We start from the raw sequence: 25428 nt of genomic DNA, 5'->3' as shown, positions 1-25428 counted from the left end.
AGAAAACTAACTATCTTATACAGTTGTAGGAAGCATCAAACATATGCAGCTACCTCATTTCTAAGGGTGAAGTGAATGCAGCTTTACAAGCTACTACCTTTCAGTATTCTGGTCACAGCTTACTGAAAAGAAAGAAACTTTTTTTTTGTTCATTCTTCAATGGACCTCTGGCAGATCCAAAATAATTTTGAGCCCAAACAACCAAGTATTTTACCTGTATTTGCTAGAAGACGACTATTCTGATCATGCCTGTCAATTTCATATGAAATGACAACATGGAACATCTGGATATCCAGAGCTGATGGTGGAGAGGAGACTGTAAATGTAAAGAAATCTTCTGCACTCCAGTCAGCTGACTCAGCATGTAAATGTTCATACATGATCACACCTTCATCAACCTATTCCAGGTAAAGAGAAGACATGTGTTTAAGAGGAAGGTGATTATAAACAGAGGAGTGTTAAGGGCAGAAAAAACCATCTTGAGAACATTGTTCAAAGAGACCTTTGTACCTTAGTCCATGTACAGTGTATATAGAATCATAGAATTGTTTAGACTGTAAAAGACCTGTAAGATCAAACCCAACTGTTAACCCAGGGCTGCCAAGTTCACCACTAAACCATGTCCCAAAAGCCACATCTACAGGTCTTTTAAAATACCCAGGTTAATGATTCAACGACTTTTCTGGGAAGTCTGGTTCAATACTCGGCCATGTTTTGCATGAGGAAAGGTATTCTACTATTCCATTTAAACCTCCCCTGGCAGAGATTGAGGCCATGTCCTCTCATCCTACTACTTGTTACTTTGGGCAAAGAGGCCAACACCCACCCAGGCACAACCTTCTTTCAGGTAGCTGTAAAAAGTGATAAGATCTCTCCTAAGCCTCCTTTTCTCCAGACTAAACACCCCCAGCTCCCTCAGCTGCTCCTCACAGCACTTGTGCTCCAGAGCCTGCCCCAGCTCCCCTGCCCTTCTCTGGACTCACTCCAGCCCCTCAGTGTCTTTCCTGCAGTCAGGGCCCAGAACTGGACACAGCACTCCAGGTGTGGCCTCACCAGTGCCCAGGACAGGGGGACAATCCCTGCCCTGCTCCTGCTGGCCACACTATTGCTGAGCCAGGCCAGGATGCCATTGGCCTTCTTGGCCACCTGGGCACAGCCTGGCTCATGTTCAGCTGCTGCCACCAGCACCCCCAGCTCCTTTCCAGCCACTCTGCCCCAGCCTGTGGCACTGCCTGGGGTTGTTGTGACCCAAGGGCAGGACCTGGCACTTGGCCCTGTTGAACCTCAAAGCACTGATCTTGGCCCATCAATTCAGCCTGTATGTACACTGAAATTATCCTGCATTTCTCTTAAGAGAAAGATGAATTCTGTGTTGCCAGAAAAACACCTGAAATTAAGTGAAAAGTTAGTGGGCATGAGTGCTTAGTAAAAGCCTTATATGAAGAGCAGAAGATACATATAATACTGAGAAACTATCTCAAACTAGCAATGGATATGGTGATCATGAGCTCAGATAGACTGTATTTTTAGTAAATCAGAGTATCATACCCCTAGGGGTTTTTTTGTAAGAACACTATTAGGGCTGGGTTACTTGTCTTGAAAAAGCATATGAAAGGCTGAAGGCTGGAGAAGGACTTTAATGCAGTTATTTCCTGCAAATAGCAAAAGATACTTGGTTGTTGCACTATTGGTAAGGTTGACTAGGACAAGAGCAATTGGTATGACTTCAAGACTGAACAGTTCAAAATCAATCATTAACAAAAGAGACTAAGAAAACCAGAAGAAAGTGTAATGACCACTGTTATTTACTGTCACTTATAAGCAAAATTTGATGGAACTACGTAGTGTAAAATTTCTACTTCACAGGAAGACAGGGATTCCTAAAAGACAGGAAACAACAGGTTTGTCCTATCCCTTCCTGCATGGACTTTGCAGGTCATCGTACACAAGGAATTTAATCAGTCCATTCTGAGTAATCAAGTTTCAAAGTATTGCAAGATACCGAAGTAAACATCCAGAGAAACAAATGCACATACAAGATAAAACCATTTATCTCTTTAGATGCCAAAGCAAAAGGCAGTATTTTCATATTATTTCTCATCAGCTGGAACTATACCTGAATTTTAAGATCAATGCCATAATACATTGGAACTGTAACAGAATTCCTAATGACAGCAAGACTGGAACACTTACTGAATCTTATTCAGTAGATTCAGCATCTGGTCTGCTTGATAATTCACTCACTGGCCTGGAGGGATGACAGTTACAACTATTAAATCTTTGGCACAGCAACCGCTGACCAGGCCTGCATGTGTTAGTTTGTGCCAGAGAGATCCCTGACTGAGATGGTGCTGGTTTTAAATTTACTATTTTAACACACGCCTCATACTCTGCAAACACCTTGAAGAGACTCATTAGTACACATTTCTGTCACATATGCTTGAAAGATGTGGAAAAAGAAAACAAAGCCCCCTTGCTGTTATCACAGATGAAGCATTTTAGCAGTACAGATTCTGAGGTGTGAATACAGAGAGACTGAATCCTGAAATTACTGCAACAGCCCCCACTGAGATCACTAGGAAAACTGGGCTTTCAAGGTCAGTTTTCATAGCAGCCTCACAACTATCCCAATTTTTCTGTAAAACGTTTAGACTGATGTGATAAAATTCTTTATGCGCATCTTCAGGTTTCTGCTTTCCCTATACTGATTAATTCTTAATGGCCATTACAGGACAAAAAAAAAAAAAATTGCAAAAGGGTATGTTAGGTCAGGGTTAACTTTCCAAAAATTCTCTAGGACCTCAAGCTGAGACCAGCAAATTTTTGTAACAAATACAGGCACAATACATATCCTTTAAATTGAGTGGTATTTAGTATAATCTTAACTGGTTGCTTTTTGGGGTTTTTTGACTGCAAATCCATTCTTATGTCTGGGCTTAGAACAGAATGGAATTGGTAAGGATTTCTGTGTTTACCTCTGCAATGACTCTATATAATGAAAAAGCTGTGGCTTGCTGCAAGATGAAAATACTTCTAAGATATCACAGAAAGTACTGCAGAGAAAAACAGAAAGCAAACATTATATTGAAAAACTCCTGTGTTACTCAAATTGTTAAATGTGCAAATAATTTTCTTATATTAGCTGAACAACATCTGTTCAAGAAAAATGTCTTGGAATTCAAGTTAGGTTTTTCTTTCCTTTGGCAACAAAGCAATAAACCACAGAGCATACAAAAGAGTCCAGTCCCTTAGCAAAAGGAATAACTACTTTTCCAAAGTGAAGTTTCAAGTTCCTCAACACAGAATTAAGTCAATGAAAACCCACAGACCTACACTAATGCAAAATTTTTTTCAATTTTCAGTTTTACAAGCTTGTTACCAAATACTTTACTGTCCATTACACGGAAAATATACAGTGTTTGTAACATAAACGCAATTTTCTTCACTCACATTCAACTTCCTGTGATTACAACACACTGGACTGAAAGTTTACTTAGGATCCTCTTTCTCTCCCTTATATCTCATTCTCTACCAGAATAAATAGCATGCTTGTTTGGATACTTGAATTCCACCTGCAAGAAGTCATTTAGCTCAACTAGTTCAAAATTAAAATGGCCAATAGAAATATCTCCAACAGACAAGAAAAGCATACACTTTATTTCAGCCCAAAACCTTACACAATTTACAAAGTTAAAAGGAAAGTTAGCTACACATTAGTAAAAACTAAAGCTACAGAGAATAAATGACATGTTCTGACATGGTACTGTCTGATAAAGACACATAATGGTCATATCCATAGGAAAAAACAGTGACACTTCAAAACCTTAGCTGAAATGTTAACTGTTTCATATAATACTCATAAAAATCATTCATTTTGGGATGAGAAGGGTATAGTGTCATTATACAATTCATCTCTTTCATAAAACAAGACAAAACTCAGCAACTTTTGAGACAAGACCAGTAACATAGCGAGATTACATGTTTTTTATGAGAACAATTCTGTGTTCATCTTGATTTATAAAGTCCAGGTGGAGACCCATTCTACAACCGTCCCTGGTCAGGTTATTTCAAAGTCTGAGGACAACAAATAAAAAAAAAATCCTTTTTCCAGGTGTTACTGACCAAGTTTCAAATTCTGGCCAATATATTTTCTTATTCCTTCATATACTAAATCCAATAGCTACATTAAAATTTGTAAACATATGTTTTCCCATGAGCAAAGTCAGAAGACTGACCCCATTTTATCTCCCTTACTTCAGTTTTCTGAGAATAGCTTAATGCATGCTGAAGATACTTATATCTAGATTCTGCACACAGACAAGTAATTCCTTTTGCAGAAGAATTTTTCCATCAAGTTACATAAGCTGCCACGTTTTAGTCATTCAATAAGAGAACCTGTATCACAGTTAAGATACTTTAAACACTTAATACCACAGCCAATCCAGTCAATAAAAGTCATCTTGGAGACACCCATGAGGACAGTGTACAGCTGAAATGAATCTGATACTCGGACTTTTCATAGAGAAAAAGGCTGCTCCTTCTGCCAAAAACTAAAAGCTTCCAACCTCTGACTGCTGGTTAATGGCACCAGAACAGCTCTTCTTGACAAATAGTGTTACAAGCAAAACAGTGGGAATTGCCAAGACCCTGCTAGTATCCAAGCAGAAGGGAACAAAGGCTCCTCTTGTGTTCATTACTAGATGCCAGATACTTAATGACATAGCAAATCTGGGTGATTGCACTGATGGGTCACATATGCCTGGTTACTTAACAGATATAAAGGGATCACATTAAGAATGAGCAACTGAGAAGTCCTCTGAAGTAACAATCTATCCCTCAACTAGCTGTTATAACATAAATGCTTACCATAGATTGCGTAAAACTGAAGATTTCCTGAGTGGTATCAGAATTTACTCTGATCAGCCTTCCAAGTTTTGGGGAACTTACAATCACAAAAGTTATAGTTCTGTTTCCTGCATTGGTCACATCATTGGTTACAGCTTTCAGATCATGTTGTGAAATAGGTTTCCTGGAACCTGAAAAATACCAAGTATAGGAAGAAGATTTAAAACAGCATTTTTTTCCAAAAGTCTAAGTTTTGAATGCACAACTCACACTCTAACCCAGCTATTCTACTTAGCATTTTAGTAACATTTTATAAGATCAGCAGGGTTTTTTCTAGTTACCTTCCGGTTACAACCCTTCCACAGCTTTTTCAATTGAAAAGCCCGTTAGTAGGATGTACCCTTGTTTTAAAAATGTAAAAAATGCACTTCTCTTCAGCACATATAGTTGCTAAGTAACGGTTTCTGCAAAAACTACCTGAAGTATAGAATAGAGATCATTTAAGAAGTTCTGTTTCTACATCACATGTCTAGAACCGAATTCACACTGCAATGTTTTTGGTACTCCCAGTTGTGACAGAAGACATACATGATGCAACTGAGAGAAGCCTCAACACTGCAAAGTTTCTAGTGAACACATAAACCAAAATCAATCATTAACAAAAATATGCTTTATCAGTATGAAATAGGATTTTCATTACATAAAATTAAAAGATAAGTACTGAATTAAACAAACTAGGACGAACACCATGTAACAGAAATAACAGCCTAAACTGAAATAATGCATAATTTATTAAGATAGATGGAGACTGAGTTTAACAAAATCCTTTTAATACATAGCAACACACTAACTTTACTAAGGTTACTACCTTCTGGCTTAAAGATTATGAAGAGCTCTCTGGCATTAGTCAAACAAGACAATTCTTGACACAGCTGGGGCAGTAATTTCCTAAAAGCTAGCTACTTCCTAAAAGAAAAAGAATTAAAAAAATTTTGGCTTCTTTTTGATGCAGTTTTAAGGTACAAAATCAGCAAACTAAAATTTATGTTCAATGATAATTTTAGAGGAGCAAGATTACCATCACCCTATTGCCCCTGTATCCCCAATTCTGTCTCCATTTTCAGATTTTCTCTTCTCCTTGGACAACAAGCTTATATAGGTTTCAATACATAATTTCAAATACTTTATGGTAGTAAATATACTTGAAATCTGAAATATCAACCCATCTTAACTAAAGCAGAATGCTACAAGAATAAGACAAAATAACACATATTAGATAGATAGATAGATAGATAGATAGATAGATAGACAGATATAGATAGATAGATAGATAGATGATGCTACAATATTCAGAAGAAAAAAAAAAATATGGTAAGGGCAGTGAAGAATAGGAATGCTTTGAAAGCCATTAATACCAGGACTCTGCTTGTGCTCTGGTTCAAATAACAACTACTTTCAAACAGAATTGTTACAAGATCTTCTGTCTCTGGCTGTTTTCCTAATTTTATCTTTCCATGTCTCTCTGTGTCCATACTGTTTTGAAAAGTGAAGGAGTCTCCCAGGTCAAGAAAAATTCTCCCAGACAATATTTAATTGAAGAAGTCTCCCTCCTCTTCCTCTCCCTTCTTTTTGTTTTTTCTGTGACAGGGAGGGAGGGAACCATGACCTTGTGCGTACAGCAGATGCGGTCAAGAATGTACAGCTTAGCATAACAGTTAATCAGACCACATAAATCTGCAAATGCAGTTATTTATCAATAATCTGCTAGTTATGTAAATCAGGCCTTATTGTCTTAACAGAGTAGGATAGAGTAACATGGTCACACGGAAATGATGGAAGTTACTGCTCCAATTTTTCACGACCATACCAGGGTATCACACATGGTATCACAGAGCCCCCTTGATTCCTAACAGACCTGACCTCACTCACGGAACACCACAGACTGAAATAGTCTAGAGACACAGACAACAAAGTCTATCATGCTCTTCTGTAAAACAGCATTTCCCCTAAACATAACCTTCTCCTTCACCCACTTCTAAGAGTTGAGAACATTCCCTGGCACCCACAGCAGTTCTCTGGTCTGACACCTCAACAGGGAGAGTAAGGTTATTTTCCAGCCAGCACACTGGGTGAAGGAAAATGAAGTGAGAACACTGCCTGTGTGTTCCAAATCACAGAAGGAGAGGTCACAAAAACTCCACCCCACCCACAGGGGACAGGAACAGAGAGGAAGAAGACATACAACAAGAACAGGTGACAGAGTAGGGCCAAGCTAATCAATTCGAGTGCAACAGCACAATGTTGGTGCCTATTAATCTTGTTACACATTTTTATGGCCTACATTTAAGATTTGGAAAATGCTTTGGCATGAGCATTCTTCCTATCACTGCTAAACAGTTATAAATCATCTCATCTATAGACTGATTAGACAGTTCTGCTTCCAGTGAACTACAAATCAGGCTTACTTTCCTCAAATCAACTCAGCTCATTTCTTGGTTGAGCAACTACCTTCTTGAAGAAGCAAATCCTACCATAACATATACCTAGCATACAGCAGAAAAAGCTAATATATCTAGCAGTCAATTTTCTGAGTATGCTGAATAAAACAAGCTTCTGGTAAAACAGAAAAAAATCTATGAATTATATAAACAGATCTGGTATACCCAACACAAAAAACAGCAGTTCACACTCTTACAAAATCACAGAACAATATATTTTGGAGAATAGTTTATACCTATTATACCTAGTTTATAAAATTCAATTTTTACTAACCCAGAGAGAAGATTTCTCAGGCTGGCTCAAAATTAACCTTTTTCAGTAGTGCTATAAAATTTAGCAGGACACTGGCTGTTTTTTTATATATATCAACCATTTGGCACCCTTGCTATTGTAATAGTCATTTCATAATGGCAAAGTACAGCTGAAAACCATACAGCTTCAAAATGTCTCTAAAAACACCATAAAGAGAACATGTAAGAAAGTTGGTAACACTTTGTAACATCTAAAAGAAATTTTGCTAACCCAAAGTGAGAATTCAGGAAAAAAACTGCAATCCTGGATGAATACAGTTTGCAGTGCCGAAAGAAATACTGTATTTTGTAAACTGAAGAACTGATTGATAGCCTAGAGACTTCACCTTCTATGAAAGTATTGGACATATTTTTCTTACAATTATCATTCGCTTAAGATAGAAGTAAACCCCTTGTTCCCAAGGCAACCTTACACACCAAAATGGTAGGTTAATAAGCTTTGTAAGTGGATTTATGTGAATCCCATTTATATTGACTGAATTAGAAGATCATTAGATCATTACAAGCTGCTACAATCTCATTTTTTTTGCTTGTATTTAAGTGGCTTTTGTTGCAAACCTTTGTTTATGCAACACATATTCCGGAAATTTAGGAAGATAAAGTACTCCTCTTACATATCCAGTTAATAAATCAAGGTACAGATTACAACCTCTAGAACTCTGCAAATTCTTAGTATCTCTCTGATTCTACAGATCACACTCAGAGAAAAAAAAAAGAAAGAAGGAAGCACAAACAAAAGTGTGATGCAAGATATTGCTGAGAGAAAACTAATCTTCCTTCTCCTATAATCCTGCAATAAATGTTATATTCCTAAATCAACGAGAGATTACTCTTGCCAGAGCAAAGGAGTAAATGGCTCTGGTGAGACCTCTTAGCACATCAACACTCCTTCAATAGTACGATTCCATTAAAAAAAATCCTCAGAACCAGCTAGCTACAAAAGCACAAATATGAATCAAAGTTTTCAGTCTTTCTGATTCCTCAGTGAGTCTGTGCTGCTGTCTATATCTTGTTTTAAGCAAACGAAAAGTCAGCTAGTAATCTGGAAAATTTACATGTGCTATTCAGAATCTCATGGACACAAGCTTCACTCTTTCATTGCTTTTACAAGGCACTTTCACAACCACCTAAGACATCTCTAAACATTTGAATGGACTACAGAGATTTTTAAACAAACCTGAATAGGCAATCTCCAGAGCTTAGGCAGACAGAGTTATTATCAACTTCAAGTACACAACTGTACTTGAACATTTCACTGCCAGTTTCTATGATTCCAAGCATGCACGTATAAGAAAGTTAAAGATTCCAAAGCACAATCAGCAGTACGCTGTTTCAGAAAACATTGACCCGTTTTTTAAAAACACACATAAATGTTCCCAGCTACAGTTTTCTGTAGTTTAGTCAGTTAAGTATCTGAAAAATAACTCTATATTAGGCAATATTTTAAAGTGGATAAAATCATGATCACCCCAAAAAACATACCTGGAAAGACTCTGAGCCTTTTGTTCACTTCAAGGCTAATGACCAGCATCTGAGCTGTGATGCTAAAAATCTGTCGGGGTGCAAAGTTCAAACCATCTGTCACCTGAAAGTTGAAGCCTCCAGACATTGCTCCTGTGGAAATCAAAATCATAAATTTATTCTTGTATTACTCTGTCACAAAAAACACAAACATGCACTGGACACCTTTCAATCTCAGATACAGTGAAATATTGTGCAGGTAATTCAGTGAAATTCAGTGTGAAATTCGGTTCAGGTAGCTCTGGGTGCAGCTGCAGTGGAGCTGCAGTGGAGCTGCAGGTTGAGCTCTGGGTGGCAGGAGCTTGAGGCAAGAGGCCCTGAACTGCTGAGCCTTTGCTTAACAAAGGGCACAGGGACCTGGAGCCAGGGAACCAACTCTCAGAGACACAGCAGGAGCTGAGGACTCCAGACTTCCATGGCTTAGGTTGCAAAGTCTTTCAGTCAGGGTCTCCCCTCAAGGGCTCCCAGCCAGAGCTGTTATTCTGTTGCTGCACAATAATTTAACTATTTTAAGGATACAGGCACTTGAAATTCTGCTAAGGAAAACATGAGAAAACCTTGTCTGATTGTGTTTTGGGTATGTAGAGTCAAGCAGGGCTCACTAGAGCCACCGGATGTGAAGGGGGTTCTGTCTCAACAATCAAAATCTTGGGTGGTAACAGTGTGACTGCCAAAGTGACTCCTGGATGGGCAGACAGGAAAGTTTCCTTAGCAATATATCCAAAATAATCCTGAAAGCAACTTTTGATCAGAGCCCTCATACCTTAATTAGAATTAAATAAATTGATAATGCAATTAACACGTTCCCCAGGAAGAACTACCAGCTGTTGTTTTCATTGAAGGTCAGACACCCCTTAGATGTAAATCAGCAAGAGTGCCCCCTTCTCCTCTTTGTTCACTGACTCGGTGGAGCTGAAATCAAGTTAAACTTTGGGAGACAATGACTCCCAGATTTCGAACTCCATTCACGTCTTAAGAGGGTCCAAAACACTTGGGCAGTTACATTTTGGCAAAGAAGGAATCTGGGGAGAGAAGTAACTAGAATGTTATTTCATTTTGTTTTGTATTTAAAGGTCTGAATAAACTCTCGGGTTGTTTCCTTAGCCTCTTTGCTGCACTTCAGCTTTGCTGAAGAAGGTATGTTGTCACAGCTTAAACTATTTCAGAGGTTATGAGTACTCATAATAAATGCACATTTTTCCCTTTAATCTTAAGACCTGTATGTACTTTGGCACAAGCAAATAGCAAAATGCCTCCAGGAGTCTGAGTGGATTCCTATAAAAATACATGTCTCAGAACTGACAGGCTGCTTTTAAGCAGAGGCTCCCCATGTTGTTCAATTAGGTAAAAAGACAAAACAAAGAAGTGAAACTTTAACTGTTGCAAAGAATTACCATGCTCTTCTATTTGCTTTGCACAATTTAGCCACAAGCAGATATTGCTACAAGAATATTGATACTTAAAGCCAGAGGGTTGCCACGTACTTTCACGTAAAGATCATCATCCTTGCCTAACTATAAATTAACATATCAGAAGAATCAAATGTGGGTTCTGAGATTATAGTTAACAATGCACCTAAGAAATGTTCTTGTATTAGCTAGGCAGCTGTAAGAAGCAGCTCTGGAAGATCTCATCATATTGTTTTTGTTTTTAAAGTTTTTATTTTCTGATGTGTTCTACTGATGAAAAAGAACAGTTGCATAGTCAAAAAAGTATCTGGAAGTTTAGTATTTGTACTAAGCTGAAAAAATCCCAAACAAACCTGCTTATGCAGCATTACCTGCTTTTTTGGCTAAGGCAGGTCAACTGCTTGATTGACACAGACATTTTGTCATCAGCAGTCGGGAACAGAACAGCATCTTGAAGTTCTGCTTGGGTGCAGCATTTATCATTTTATCACAATTAATTTTTTTTGATGTATCTGATCACAGGTGATTAAAAGGACTCCAGAAAAAGGGTTTGTAAAAGCTGCATTGAAAAGACACAAAGACTTCAGAACGAAGAGTTCAATTCATTACTGCCCTAGGAAAAACACTGTCAGCGTTTAAGGGCCCATACTGCAAAAGCAAGAGCAGAGCACCCTAGAGTGAAGCAAGAGTGTAAAAAGAGAAGGAATTATTACACTGAAAGAGGGGTACAGAAAAAGAAAGGTGTGTTCTAGTTTTGCATTTACAATGGTGATAGAACAATTAGGGATTATGGAGGAAACAAAAAATTCAAGGGGAAAACATGAGAGCAAAGAGGAAGATTTGCAACTCAGCACAGAATAAGCAGCATAATGTAACTTGTAAGGCTGAGCAATGTGAAAGGAAAATTCTGAGGTCTAACTTAGAGGTATAAAAGCAAAGTATGGTAGTACTTTCATTGGTAGTAAAAAAGACACTGAGGATGGAGAGCCATTGCCATGTGCAAGTGAAAAAAATAAGTGCCATGAGGCTTGAAGAGCTGCCTCAGCCAAGAAAATGCTGCTGTTCCCTTTTGAAAGGGCTCAAGTAGTAGGAAGAATAGACGGGGGTACTTCCAAGAGGAGACAAAGAAGCCAGGAAACACTCCAAGAATGATGACAAGGAACAGGGGAAAGACAAAGAAAAGGGATAAAAAGCTGAATGACAGCAGCAACGTAAGGGAAGGCCCCAGGTCAAGGCTGGGGCAATAAGATGGAGTAATAATTACATTTCCAGAAACAGGTCAAGATGAAGGAGGGAAGAAAATCACTGACCAAGAAATGCAAAGAAGCAAAATGACCAGAGTACTTTGTGAAGCACTGGAAACCATAAGGTTGAGTAAGTAGATGGGAGAAACAGAGTGGCTGCAAGACCTGACACAAAACCTGGGTAATTTTATGTTACAAATTTACTCTACACTCCTACTCACTAGAAAATGCAATTTTCTGGTTTTTTCACTTTTATCAATCAAGATTCACTCTAAGGCTACAGACGTGCATTTGCCCTTTCTGGAACACAGAGTAGATTAACTTCCTCAGACTGAAACTTACCTGAAACTTACTGCCCTACCATCACAAGACTTTTTACATGTCAAAGTCTCCCTTGGAACAATTTAAATAGCTTGGCTCACTTTTGTCATGCTCTTGACCTTCCATTTCCTGACCAAATTATTTGAGCAGAATATTTACAGCTCACCAGAAGCTGCTCATAAAGCAATTTCAGCAATACATTATATGCACCCTGCAAGACAGTGCATCGCAAGGCAGAGTACTTCAGCCTCATGAAGACACAGCACAAATCTGGAGTGGCTGCTGCACCCAAGGGAGTACTGGAACTCCAGCTTGCCTCAGGGCTGGCAGGCGAGCAGTTTATCTCTTCTATCTCCATCCCAAAACAATTACTTATTCCTTCTGTAGCAATTCCTTTCTTCTGTCAACTGAGGTAACATATTAATACAGTTGGAGCAGGAAACAAGCAGCTGTGAAAACAGGTACCCTGCAAAAGCCCTGCCTCTTCTGGCTGGAACTCCTCTAAGAAGTTCGTTCCTGTGGCTTCCCATCACTGCCACTCAAGGATGCACAAAGCTGCCCTGACTTCTTCTATTCCCTCCACATTCTCTCAAATGCACAAAAACCCTAATCTCTAGCTCTGGACACTAGGAGAATGCGTCAATGTTTAAAGCTTAATTCTTTCACAGTCTCAAAGGGACACTGACATAACACAGATGAACCATAACTTCATCATCCATCACTGCACTACAGCAGATATCTGTTTGGTCTACAGCAGAGACTGTTGGTCCATAAACAGCTCTGCACTATAACAAGACAGAAAGACTTCAGGAAATTTTCAACCACAGTAATAAAAAAATGGATTTCCTATATCTGAAAGGTGCATGGAAATGCTCCCCTACTGCAAAACTGCTTTCAGAAAGAAGGCTGCTATCTAATGAACTCAAGAACACCAAGGTTTCCAAGCAAGCACACATTTAAGTAGATGATAGACCCTTTCTTGTTTAGTTTTTGAGATAACATATAACCCATGTATGACACTTCACATAACCAGCGTTCCAGGATTTTTGTGTTACAATGGGACCTTAAATGAATTACAAACACAGATATACTGAATAGGAGCAGCATTATGGTATCAGATGTGGTATTTTTGAAATCACATACCATTGTGCACAAAAACCAGCTGCCGCTTAATTATATGAGCCTGGGTAAAAGTAAGGATGCTCTTGTTCGGAGAAGACTTCAGAGCCAAGTGCCCATTGCTAGGTGGAGTAATGGAGTACACCAGTTCTGATGGTAAGGAGTCCTTGTCTTCTGCACAGAGGTCATCAATAGTTATTTCTGTGACTGAGTCCACCCAGACCTAGAAAATAAATAATAATAATAATAATAATAATAAATAAATAAATAAATAAATAAATAAAATATACATAAAAGACAATTGGGATAGCAGGAGATGGGGGACGGGGGCAGATGACACATGACTCCAAGCAAAAGGAAGAATAAGGATTTGTGCTGCGCAACACTAGCAGTTGTAACATGTTTCCTTACTGTCCATCCAAACATCTGATCACAAACTGGCATAGCTCATTCTGGCAATTTTTTTGCAAAATACAAGACCTTGAAATAATACAAGCAAACACACCCTACACCAGAGTTTCAGACAGTTGGAGCACAAGCACTCTATTTGTCAAGCAGTATACAAACTCTTAAAACAAAAATTGTATTATGATCACTGAATCAAGGAGCTGCTTTCCAACACATACACATGAATAATAGTGTCATGTATTTCACACCAGATAAGGCATTGAATGTGCTCTACTTTCACCAGCAGAAGAGATAAAAGAAAAACAGCCTGGGGACAGCACAAACTCTAGCACAAATTGAACACTTCTTGAAGCTGCACTATTTTCTTCTAGAAAAATGCACTAAAGACCCTTTTTTAGAGCACTAAAAAACCCAGAGATGCTCAGTCCAGTGGAAGATTAAACAACCAATGCCTCCAAAATCTGCCTTCCATTTTGCAAGGTTACGATCCCAGAAAAGTAGTTAACTAGTTTTTAGAAAGATGGTATAAAAACCATTATTTACTTCTAGTAAATCTGAATCTAGAGCACATTCTAAGTCCAGTTCCAGAGGAGGGCCACGAGATTGATCAAAGGCCTGGAGCACCTCTTCTGTGAAGTCAGGCTGAGAAAATGGAGGTTGTTCAGCCTGGAGAAGAGAAGGCTGTGTGGGGACCTCAAAGACACCATCCAGTATCTGAAAGGGCCCACAGGGAGAGGGATTCTCTGACAGGAACTGAAATGACAGGGCAAGGAGGAATGGGCACACACTGAAAGAGGGGAAATTACTTTGAGGATGCTGAGATACTGGAACAGGCTGCCCAGGGAAGTTATGGATTGCCCTATCCTAGCAGTGTTCAAAGCCAGGTTTTAGCAGCCTGGTCTAGTGGGAGGCATCCCTGCCCATTGGATGATTTTGAAGGTCCTTTATATGATCTTTAAGGTCCCTTATTTCAAGCAGAAAGGACTGCTCTCTGGGTTTCATCCCTATCCTACTGGATAATTTCTTGTTCAGAAAGGATAAGCAATGGCCCATTTTGTTCTTCATCACTGCTATATATACTTGGAAGCAGAGACAAAAGTGCTAACAAAGATCAATACATATTTATCTTAACATGAAGTGCAATTCTTAAAATCTTCATTATATCAATATCAATTATTTCCAGGCACAATTTATAATGTAGAGTAAAATCTTAAGAGTCTAAACCTTTAAATATCTCAGCTTGAGCTTCAAAACACACACTGCATCATTCCTTCCTGTCTTCCTAGGGTCTTAGTACACTTAATAAATATCTGGTAGTAACATCACACCAAGTAGTTGAAGAGGACAAATGATCTTTAATGAAGGGCATTTCACCTCTGTCAAAGCCTAAAATCAGCAATCACAATTCACTAAGTATTAATTCTTCTTTTTAACATGAACCATGAAAGAAGGCCTTTTAAGAAACTGAAATTTTGCCACCGCACTTCAACAGAGGAAAGATTTCATTCTACATTGTATCACAAAATATGTGTTGTGGAAATGATGTTCAATTTTTTTTTCTAATCACAAGAGGTTTGAGGTTTTTTTAACTTATGACACAGAACAACAACTAACTTGTGCACAGAATTACTTAGTGAGTGGCACCAAATAAGCACATCAGTGTCATGTGTATTGTACTGAGACCTTTTAATTCATCTCAGTAGATGCATAGATTATTCTATGAAGAAAATAAAAGGTCACATACAGAGCATGCAAAAATATAAGAAATCATAATGGACATATGTGATTATGAATTACTAAATTTCAGATTATTTTCTTTACTAAAGGAAAGAAGAATTAAAATTTCTAATTATAGAAAAAAGTGTTTTTTCTATAATGTCAGTATTTAATTCTGCTATTCCAGCACACTACCACTTAATGCATTTTAAGTACTATACATGGCCTGCAACATGATCCTCAAGGAATGAAAAGAGATCTAAGAGCTGAAAAGAACCATTGGAAAGCAAACACAGCTAGAATTGTACAAGCACCTTATTTTTCATATCTGAGATCAAAATCTCCTTGAAGAGTACCATGAAAACTGTATTTGAACTTCCCGGATGTAGCATGACACTGATTTTTCATGTGTCTAACATATTCCACAGGCATAGTCCAAAAAAAGGTTCATGGCCTTGCTGATGTGAAATAATTTATTCTGCTCTACTTACAGGATTCATCTCATCAGTATCAGCTAAGCATGCCACATATCCTATCAGACATTCTGTATTCACATTTTCATACTTTAGAGAGCAATTTAGAGAAAACAACAAAAAATAATCAGTTTAAATTTGTGGTTTTATAAAAAACCTAATTCCAGGAAAATACAGCCCTCTTGTGGCAACAGGAGAATACAGTCATTTCATAGCATTGCTACCCATGTATTTAAGCACATATAATTGTAGCATATAATGCCAGTATAGTGATTTTCTTCAAAACATCCTATTTCCTTTACTCATTCCCATTCCAGAAAAAACAAATGTCCATTGAACCCGTGGACATTTTAAAAAAATGTACCTAAAATGCTGATGATTTAAGTTTCAAAATAAAAATACATCTCATTAATTTGTTGCAATGGAAAGGATTAAAATTATATGCATTACAGAAGTTCTCGGGATGGTAAAACTATTTGTATCTCAGATGTTATGTTATAAATTCTGAGCCAGAAGAAAGAAAATAATAAAAAAAACAAACCAAAAAACTAAAACCCCTTAAACCCTCATTTACTTCCACTTCCTGGAGAAAATGCAGAGAAAAACTCCCAAAATGGCTGTCTGTCACCCTCAAAGTCCCCCTATGGTGCTCATAACATTGATAGCAACAGACAAGGCTGTTTGAAGAAGGGATGTTATGGATGTCTCTGAAGTGAGGAAGCTAGAGTTAGACTCATTCAGCATTTGTGCACATGCCCAATAGTTTCTTGCATTTGGACAGAGGCCCATGACAAAGGCCAAAATTAACTTCCACATGCCCATACCACCACCATTCGCTACATAAAGCACCTCTTCACATAAACTACTTCTCAGCAACCATATCCTACCTTAATTTTTTTTTTAATCATTCAGCATTTGTTTCTGGCTCTTTATATTGTGACCTGCAAAATTCCTGAGGTCCAAAACTTCAGTCAACTCAAACAGTTCTACTGGACTTCAGTTTTCATAGTACTGGTCATTTTATACTTTTGTATATTTTACCTTACAAAATAGATAAAAGAGTTACTGAGTTTTAAAAGCAACATTGTCTGTTATTCAATAGCATTAGCAACATTCTTGAGGAGCATTGGCTGTTCGGCTACAGCATGGGGCCTACACAGAAATCACCCTACACAGAAATGCTCATCTCATCTCAATATTTATCAGGAGTAAGAAAAACCCATTTCTACTGAGGATGTGCAAGTTTGATTTGAGGAAGAATCATCTCACTGTATTCCTCACAGCACATAACCTGACTGCCAGATTTGTTTTAGAATGTACATGAATCCACCATATGTGTACATGTTCATAGCTACTCTCAACAAACACAAACTTGACTTTTCAACAATAGCTTGTACATGACTAGCAAAACCACAGGCACAAAGGCAGCATCCTGGTTCTAGTACACAGACTGCCTCCCCAGTAGAGAGGACAAACTGTGGGTAGGTAGTGCTTTAGCTATCTCTGCTCTTGGGAAAACCAGATTCATATATTTTTAGAAAAATCCATAAGCTGCATTGCAGCACACTGCAAAGCCTTAGTTCTGTTAATAATTTCAGCAGCTCAAAGCCAACATTTTAATGCCAGCAATGTACTAGAATAGAGACCCAGAAAAACTTGACTAAACTCTGCGCACTCTTCTCTGTGACTATGCAAAAATGACTGCATGCTGTGCTGATGTCTGTAGAGTACCACTGTAATTACTTCAACCAGGGAAGATTTTGCTCCATATCACCCAAATGTTTGTGAAGGCAGTCTGCCCTTCTGCCACCAGTCTCTGCACAGGGCAGGATATCTTCTCTTGTGGGCATCTGCAGATTATCTGCTGCCACTGTGAAGCTGCACAATACTACAACTACAGCTAGTTAAAAAATTATGTATTTTCTCAAGTGAAAAGGCTATTACACAACACAAGGTTACAATCATCTTTAGAGTAAAACACTCTCCCTCTCCAACACACAACTACCTACATAAAATTAAATGCAATGCATGTTTTGCTACCACCCACTTATAAACTGCATCACAGAGCACTGGGAGTGATTGCACCCTCAAAATACCCTGCTCAGCTTCTTTCAAGCCAATTCCCAAATACCTTCTCTGACTTAATGTCTTCCAGCTGGTTTACTGTGACCACAGGTTCATTAGCTGACCCATATTTCATCTTGATTTTTGGAGTCACTTAATTTGTTTTTACTCATCAGATCTCAGACTGGAAGTTTTTACAGGTAGGGGCTTTTTGGGCACAGTGTCTTTACTAAAATGGTTCTGGTTATTGAGTGCTATCATAACACAAACAAGTACTATACAGATATGTCCTGGTTTAAATAGTATAAATAAACAAATTAATTAATTAATCAATCTGAAAATACACTAGAACTAAAGTGACAGTAGTCACTTCTGTAGAGGTAGATAGCTTTTCAAAGATCAGTACATTAAAAAGAGCTATGGTTATTAAGAGCTAAAGGTAGTATCAGTCAACAAGTTTAATATTTTCTTCAGGATTTTCTGGTGGGAAGACAGAAAAAAGTCAACATGTTTTTTCCTAGCTCACAGTATCACACAGTAATAGCTTCAGTGATTGGACTAATATTTTGATGACCCTAGATTTTCACAGATTGCATTATATTATTTTCAACTTTTGAAAAGGGAAACACTCTTGTTTTCTGTAAGAAATACCCAACACATAATAAATTTTCTCTTGTCGCATCCCACTTGCACATCTGGGCAGGAGCAGGCAGTAGAAAGTATTTAGGAGGTCTGACCCTTTAGTGCACTTCATGGAAAAAGGCATAGGGTTGGAGGGCTGTGCAAATACAATAGTGAAAAACTGGCATTCTCATCTTGGTACTTTTCTAAGTAACGTGTTCAGTAGCAGCTCTCAAGACATCACAGCAAACAATACAAAAACATAACAACCATCCAGGTGCAAGTGATCCACCCTCACAAGCCCTACATCAGTCCAAAAAACTTTATATAACTTTAAGATTAAAAGAATGCTCATTCAACCTTCTAGATAAACCTTACAAAGCCAAAAGAGCTCTCCATGCCTAAAATCTTCCTAAATACAAATAATCTATCTATTGCCTCCTTTCATTAGCATTAATTCTCTAAATCCAAGGACTACTACATATTATACTGACTCTACTACCAGATGCAAACCTAATAGCCAGTTAATGAAGGTGCATTAAATAGCATCAGAATTAATGGAATTAATCTTAACACTTCAAAATGTTGACAAACATACCTGAAGAATTCTGTTTAATTTTACAACAGGAGCTTCATCATTTACTGCAGTAACAGTTACAAACAGAGTTTGGGGTAAACTTTGTTTCCACAATTCCGTGTTATTTACTATAACAGTAAAACTGTCCATCAGTTCTTCACTGTCATCATGAACATAGTAGATTAATTCTTGTTCCACCTAAAAAATATAACAAGCTGAAGAACTAAAGAGGCTAGAATAAAATTAATGTCACATTGAAAAATATCCTAGTCATGGCTCTGTATTTATTGCACGAACATTTTATGACTTCTAAAACTTTATTTATGCTATAATATCAAATTGTACCTCTATCTTCACTCCATTCACAACAGTAAATTTTACTACTCATCTGTCCATTCCTCTAGCCAGTATATCTTGCCAGTCTTGGCATTCTCCTTTCCTCCTGAAGGAAAAATGGAAATCCAACCCCACTATATTTAACAACATTTCCTGGAATCTATAAACTGAACACAGTGCTAGTAGATGGTGACCTACAATACTATTTTGCTTCTTGGAGCTAAATGACTGAAAATTAGCACATTGTGCAATACACAGGCTGGCTGTGAGCAAAGAAATTACCTAAAAAATTATTTCTTTTCCACTTTTCTGCTTGTTCTACATACCTTTTCCTCTGGTCTTTTTAAAATGCAACCACAGTCTCACATTTCCAGAATATCTACAACTCTGCCTGAATGTGAGTGGCCCATCAGTCTACTGTGTCTATAGCTATATTAGTCTGTGCCAATAGTGTCACCAAGGAAGTAGTGCGGTTCACCATAACAAGGCAACCTCCCTCCCCACTTCAAATGACCAGCTAGAAACAGCACAAAGATCTTCAAATCAAGGCCAGAATAAAGCTCAAACTCATGTATCTCACCACCTCCCATAAAATTCCACAGCTTTCAGCAAAGCAAATAATTGATTAAGACTACATCCAAGAAGATCTAAAGGCATTACCTGTTTTGTGGTAAATGTGGCTAATTTTATTCCAGGAACACGAGAGTTTTCAACATACCCATGTTTTGGCTGCTCAGTTAAAATGAATTCACAGCTGAGTCCTGCAAAGTGTTTACTAGAAATTTTTAGGTAGTTTTCCACCAGGGCTTTTGAGCCCCCTTCAAGCACTGTAAAGTTCTGTACTTCCAGTGGAATCATTCTGGGGATGATGTCTACAGAGATCTCTATTCCACTCATTGTTCTGAAACCATTGGTCACATCCAGGAAAAAATGGTCATCTAGTTGGTGAGAAACTGTCTGCACATACTGAACTTTGCCCTCGTTGACATCTTGCTGTGTGAAGCTCAAAGCTGGCCTTTGGTCAGAACTGAGATAACCTTCTTCTGAGGAAAACTTCCGAATGTATCCATGTACTGGAAGCTGTCTTACTGTGAACACAATCTCAGATGGAGAACTATTTTCATGAACAACCTTAAATTTAAGAACATATCCCAAAATTATTGAAATGGAAGGGGGAGAAATTCTATAATTCTCTTCTGCATTTTTCACGTTTAATTCTGGGATTGTGTATCTAACTAAACTGGCACTTCTTAGATGGGTTACAGTTCCCAAAACAATACAATACTTTAAACAGACACACGTTAAATAATAGTGGCATGGGAGCCATTTTGTAACCCCAAATACGTTTTGTAAATTTTGAAAAAGAACTTTTCATTGCATAATTAACTACTGGCCTCGCAGCTATAGATCCCTGCCTGAAACAAGAAAGTCAGGATTTCAGCAACGTGCAGCCAGAGCCCTCTCACGGTGGTTACTGGAAGGCTATGCACAAAACCTGAGTAGGGAAGAATTACTCAAATAGAAATGGCCTCAGGTTTGTGACTTGAAAATTCGGGATGTAACTCTCAAACAATTTTAACTGGGCTAGCAAATTAAACAAAATAAAACCCTTTCTTCCTTGTCACTTCTCACTAGTTCTATTAAGAATATTATATGGAATACAATAATCATTACTCTAAAACATATATATACATGCAGAATCCCTAAATGATAATTTTCTTAAGCACCAATATGTAAGAGTCAAAGACTATGGGAAGTAATTTTCTTTAACATAATCATTTTTTCTTTCCTAAAAATGGAAGCTTGCTAGTGTCAGTCTCTCCTGAACTTAGCACCCAGAATACAGTCATATTAGTGGTAATCAAAAGGAGTTAAAGAAGACACAAACTAAAGACACTGCAATGACTAAAATAAGTTAGGAAAACTTGCTACAAGGAGGAATGGACAACATGGTTAACCTACTTGCAGTTTTCCTTTACTGATTTTAACTGGTTTTCCTTCTTCGACCAAAAGACTGTTTTTGTTCACAATCCTTGGTGGCTGCTGCTGACTTTCCAAATATATCCAAACCTGTAGTCCAGCATCCAGATGGACATCTCCAGCACGGACTGTAAAGTTAAATGTGTCAATAAGGTTGTTGCTGTCATCATGTCTGTAGGTTACATGCCCCTTTATCAGATCAAGCTGAGTAAAGGAATCCATTAATACATTATTCACATATATTGTTCCATATTTCGGGAAAGAGAGTATCTCATATGTAAGCTCATGATCATTTCTTATGTCTTGGTTTGTAATAGCACTTAGGTTAGCTGTTGAAACAGTTTCTTCTTTTCCTTTTTGAATCAACAGTCCTGTATTATTTGCCAACCTAACGTAAGGATCGGTGGCATTAACTTCCAGAAGCAAGGAAGTATAGTGCTTTCCATCTGTCACAAACAGCACAAAACGCCCAAAATCTGCACCATGGTGTATAAACAGGACTTGCTTCTGCTCCAGGTCCACTTGTTTGAATTGGTAGAGTCTATGCAAAGTATCGTTTGTTAGCACCAAGTCCCCATTGGAAATACCACGTCTAGTATACAGCAACTGTCCATCATCAAAATCAGAATCAGGATCATGATAGCAAAGATCTGCCAAAGTTAATAATCGCTGCCCATTTCTCACTATGTCAAAAATCTTGTCTATTATGCGAACTGGTTTCTCATCATTCTTCAGCTGGATAGAAATAGAGAACCTGATTTCTACTGACAAAGGTGCTACTTCTGGATCAAAGTTTGCCCCCTTTCCCAACTCCTTGCTGGAAGCTCTGACAAGAAATTCATCAAACATAGTCTCAGAATCGTCATGCACATACATAAGGTACTTATCAGTTATATCTTTATTTGTGAAAGTTGTAAGATTGTCATTATTCTTGAATGACCCAGAAAAATTGCTAAGTTTTAATTTCCCATGCTTAGGAAACTGTATAACTTCATATCGGAAAGTTTTATTATCTGGCGTTTGCACAAACAATTTCATGCTTGTTATTAACTCTCCTTCCCCTTCAGTAACATTAAGGCCATTGTTAGTCAAAATAATGTTTCTGAAATCTGATTTGATGTAGACTTCAAAGTCATAGAAATTTGAATCCAGATACTTCGTAGAAATGAGAAATCTAAATGAATCATAGTCTTCATGGTACTGGTTGATTAATTCATATGCCACTTTTCGATCAGTAATATCTTTTTGGCTAAAGAATGAATATTTTTTCAGAGGCTGGTCATTAAGCAGTATCTGTCCATTCTTTGGTAAGGACAGAAGTTTGAAATTAAGCTCATCTTGAGGTATTTCTAGATCTGCAATCACAGCAAAAAGATTATCAGAATTCAAGTACTTCTTTTTTGAGTTTTCAATTTCTAGAGGAGCATATTTCACTAGACTGTACCTTAACCATTTCACTTTGATTGGAAATGTGTGCTCTTCACTGATTCTGTTTCCTATGCTAACTTTGAACTTAAATTGGTCCTCAACGTTTTCAAGCTGAGTATCTTTAAAAGTGCTACGGTATCTCACCCGGCTGCGCTGCAGAGAGCGTTGAGAAAAAGAGTTGACTTGCTTCCATACCCCCCTTGAAAGCTGCCTTTGGATCTCACCAAAGTGAGGTGGCTCTGTGATCTCATACCGTATCTCCAGCTCCTGGAGGACAGGATTTGTTTCAACTGCCAGATGCCTAGGTCTTATAACAGCTGTAACACCTTGGAGGAGATTTATTCCTGAGTTATTGACAACTCTGTAATCCAAAGGAACTGCCATGACTCGTAGCACAACAGTGTTGCTCACCTTCTCACCATCACTTGCCCTGAGAACAATCCTTGAGTTCTTGACACCTGTGTGAACAAAGAAAACAGTGCCTTTGTTTAAATCCTCATTAGAAAAAGTAGTGATAGCTTTTCCAGGGTGCTTTGAGTTTTCTAAAAATCCTGCATCTGCATTCAGATTTCCAAGCACTGAAAGTATGAGACCCACAGAATCCGTATCGTTATCTAGAACTTTTATCAGGTCATTAGTCAAACGTTTCTTTGAGTTCTCTAGGAGAAGAAGCAAGTTTCCCTCTGGAAGTATGATCTCAGGCGCATCATTTATTGGAGTAACAGTAATGGCAAACATATGCTGCTCTTTTCCTTGCAAATACGGAGACACAATCTTCTCACTGCTGGTAGAAATGGAGAAATTAAAATAATCATAAGTGTCCTCAGAGCCATCATGGACATATAGAACCTTCCCTTGCCACACATCCTGCAGAGTAAATATATTTACCTCCTGCAATGGTTCAACATTCAGTTTCAAGTGTCCATGAGAAGGTGGTTCCTTTATATCAAAAATAACTTGTGACTGATTAATTCCTAATTTCTGAAAGTCTAAGATAACTTTAATATGCTTAGATTCAAGTGAAGCTTGCTCACCCTCCAGCACAAACAAGTCACTCAGAACTAAAAAGTGGTTTTTGTCTTCCTTGCCCAGAGAAATTGAGCTTTCATGGGAAATGGCAAATGCAGGAGCTGCTTTCACGGGAGGTTTCTTTACAACCATCTCTAAAGAAAGACTTGTTTTAAAAGAATTCTGCATTTCACATCCAGCTGAAATGTCCTTAGTTACTAGAACATTCCTCAGTGATTTCTTTTCTGAATTGGTTTTCAGGTTACTTAAGCAGCCTTTAAAGGATCCACCTCTGGCATACTTCCCAGATACTGAGATTAATTTAATCACTTCTGATCGTATGCTGTCATCTACACCACCTACAAAGAAGGATCCCTTCAGAAGGGGCAGCTTACTCTGGGGAGGTAATGACTTTTTCACAGTTTCTTCATCCAATGTTAGCTGTAAATATTCTGCAGTAAATTTCAATTTGATGTAATGCCAACGACTATCACTGACTGACCTACGAGAAGAAATATGGGTTCTACTTTTATGTTTTCCAACATAAGCTTTAATTAAACCATCTTCCATTTCCATTGCAATGAAATCTCCTGCTTGCCCAGGGTGGTAAAGCAGCAAGCCACGTGCAGCTGAGGTTTGTAAAGAATACTCAAAGATTCCCACGTCGTCCACATTCCATGATGGAAAAGAAATATAGGACCTGGAACTGAAGAAACTAATGGGTTCTTCTTCACCTGCAAAGAATTCATCACTGCACCCCACTGAAACTTCATGGATGTTTTTGAAGCCAGGAGAAGGTCTCAGAGGCATCAGAATGTCTAACTGATTGAATGACACACCATCAATACATCCTCGAAAACTGGGTAGTGCTCCAAAAAGGTAGGGAACATCAAGTTTACCAGTACCACCTATGTAGAATCCATAATCAATGTTTAATTCATAAAGAACTCCAGGCATTTTTGCACTCATTTTATCGTGTTTATCAATTACCAATGTGACATTATCTTGTTCATGATGTAGTTCAACCAGGTGCCAAGCCAAATCATTCAGCTGAGATCTTTGCTGAGAATGCAGTACTCGTTCTCCCACACCAAAGTTAATTCTCAACTGCAAGAGATAGAATTTTAACTATCAAAACTAAAGTGATATTTTTCACAATCATACATTATATATAGTTAATACATTAATTTCCATATATTTTCATACTAAACATATAATTTACAAAATCTATTCAAAAAATAAAATCCTACTAAAATTCTGTGTGGGTTTACTTGCCATCACAAACATTTAAATAACTGCAGAAGCAGAAATGGACTCCTCTGCAGTTCTGCTATGAACAACAACTCCTGAGAGCCCAACTGAAAGTGATCTTTCAAGAATTTACCTTGCAGAAAAACAATTACTCACATTGAAGCACTTTCTGTACTGCTAACATCATCAAGTCTGAAATTCTGCCTTTACTGAATCTCACGCTTTGAACACAATGATCTTGATTTTAAGATCTAGAGATCTCAAAGGCTACAGAGATATAACTGTATGAAATAAAAG

At 37.9% G+C, this 25428-nt stretch overlaps 1 protein-coding gene across 1 annotated transcript in view; it reads right to left on the bottom strand.

Moving 5' to 3' along the window:
- LOC111941528 (chondroitin sulfate proteoglycan 4-like) overlaps nucleotides 1-25428 on the bottom strand; it is a 36993-nt gene that overhangs the window by 6173 nt on the left and 5392 nt on the right. The window contains exons 3-9 of the mRNA XM_086867082.1: nucleotides 21427-24987; nucleotides 20125-20595; nucleotides 19150-19326; nucleotides 13294-13492; nucleotides 9138-9269; nucleotides 4867-5036; nucleotides 215-398 (exon numbers count right to left, since the gene is read on the bottom strand). Coding sequence (XP_086723208.1) covers nucleotides 215-398; nucleotides 4867-5036; nucleotides 9138-9269; nucleotides 13294-13492; nucleotides 19150-19326; nucleotides 20125-20595; nucleotides 21427-24987 — 4894 coding nt within the window. The remainder of the gene's footprint in view (nucleotides 1-214; nucleotides 399-4866; nucleotides 5037-9137; nucleotides 9270-13293; nucleotides 13493-19149; nucleotides 19327-20124; nucleotides 20596-21426; nucleotides 24988-25428) is intronic.

Source organism: Cyanistes caeruleus, chromosome Z, assembly GCF_971803275.1.
Source record: "Cyanistes caeruleus chromosome Z, bCyaCae1.hap1.1, whole genome shotgun sequence".
Classification (NCBI taxonomy): Eukaryota; Metazoa; Chordata; class Aves; order Passeriformes; family Paridae; genus Cyanistes; species Cyanistes caeruleus.
The sequence above is the reverse complement of the archived record's forward strand: the minus strand, read 5'-3'. Positions and strand labels throughout refer to the sequence as shown.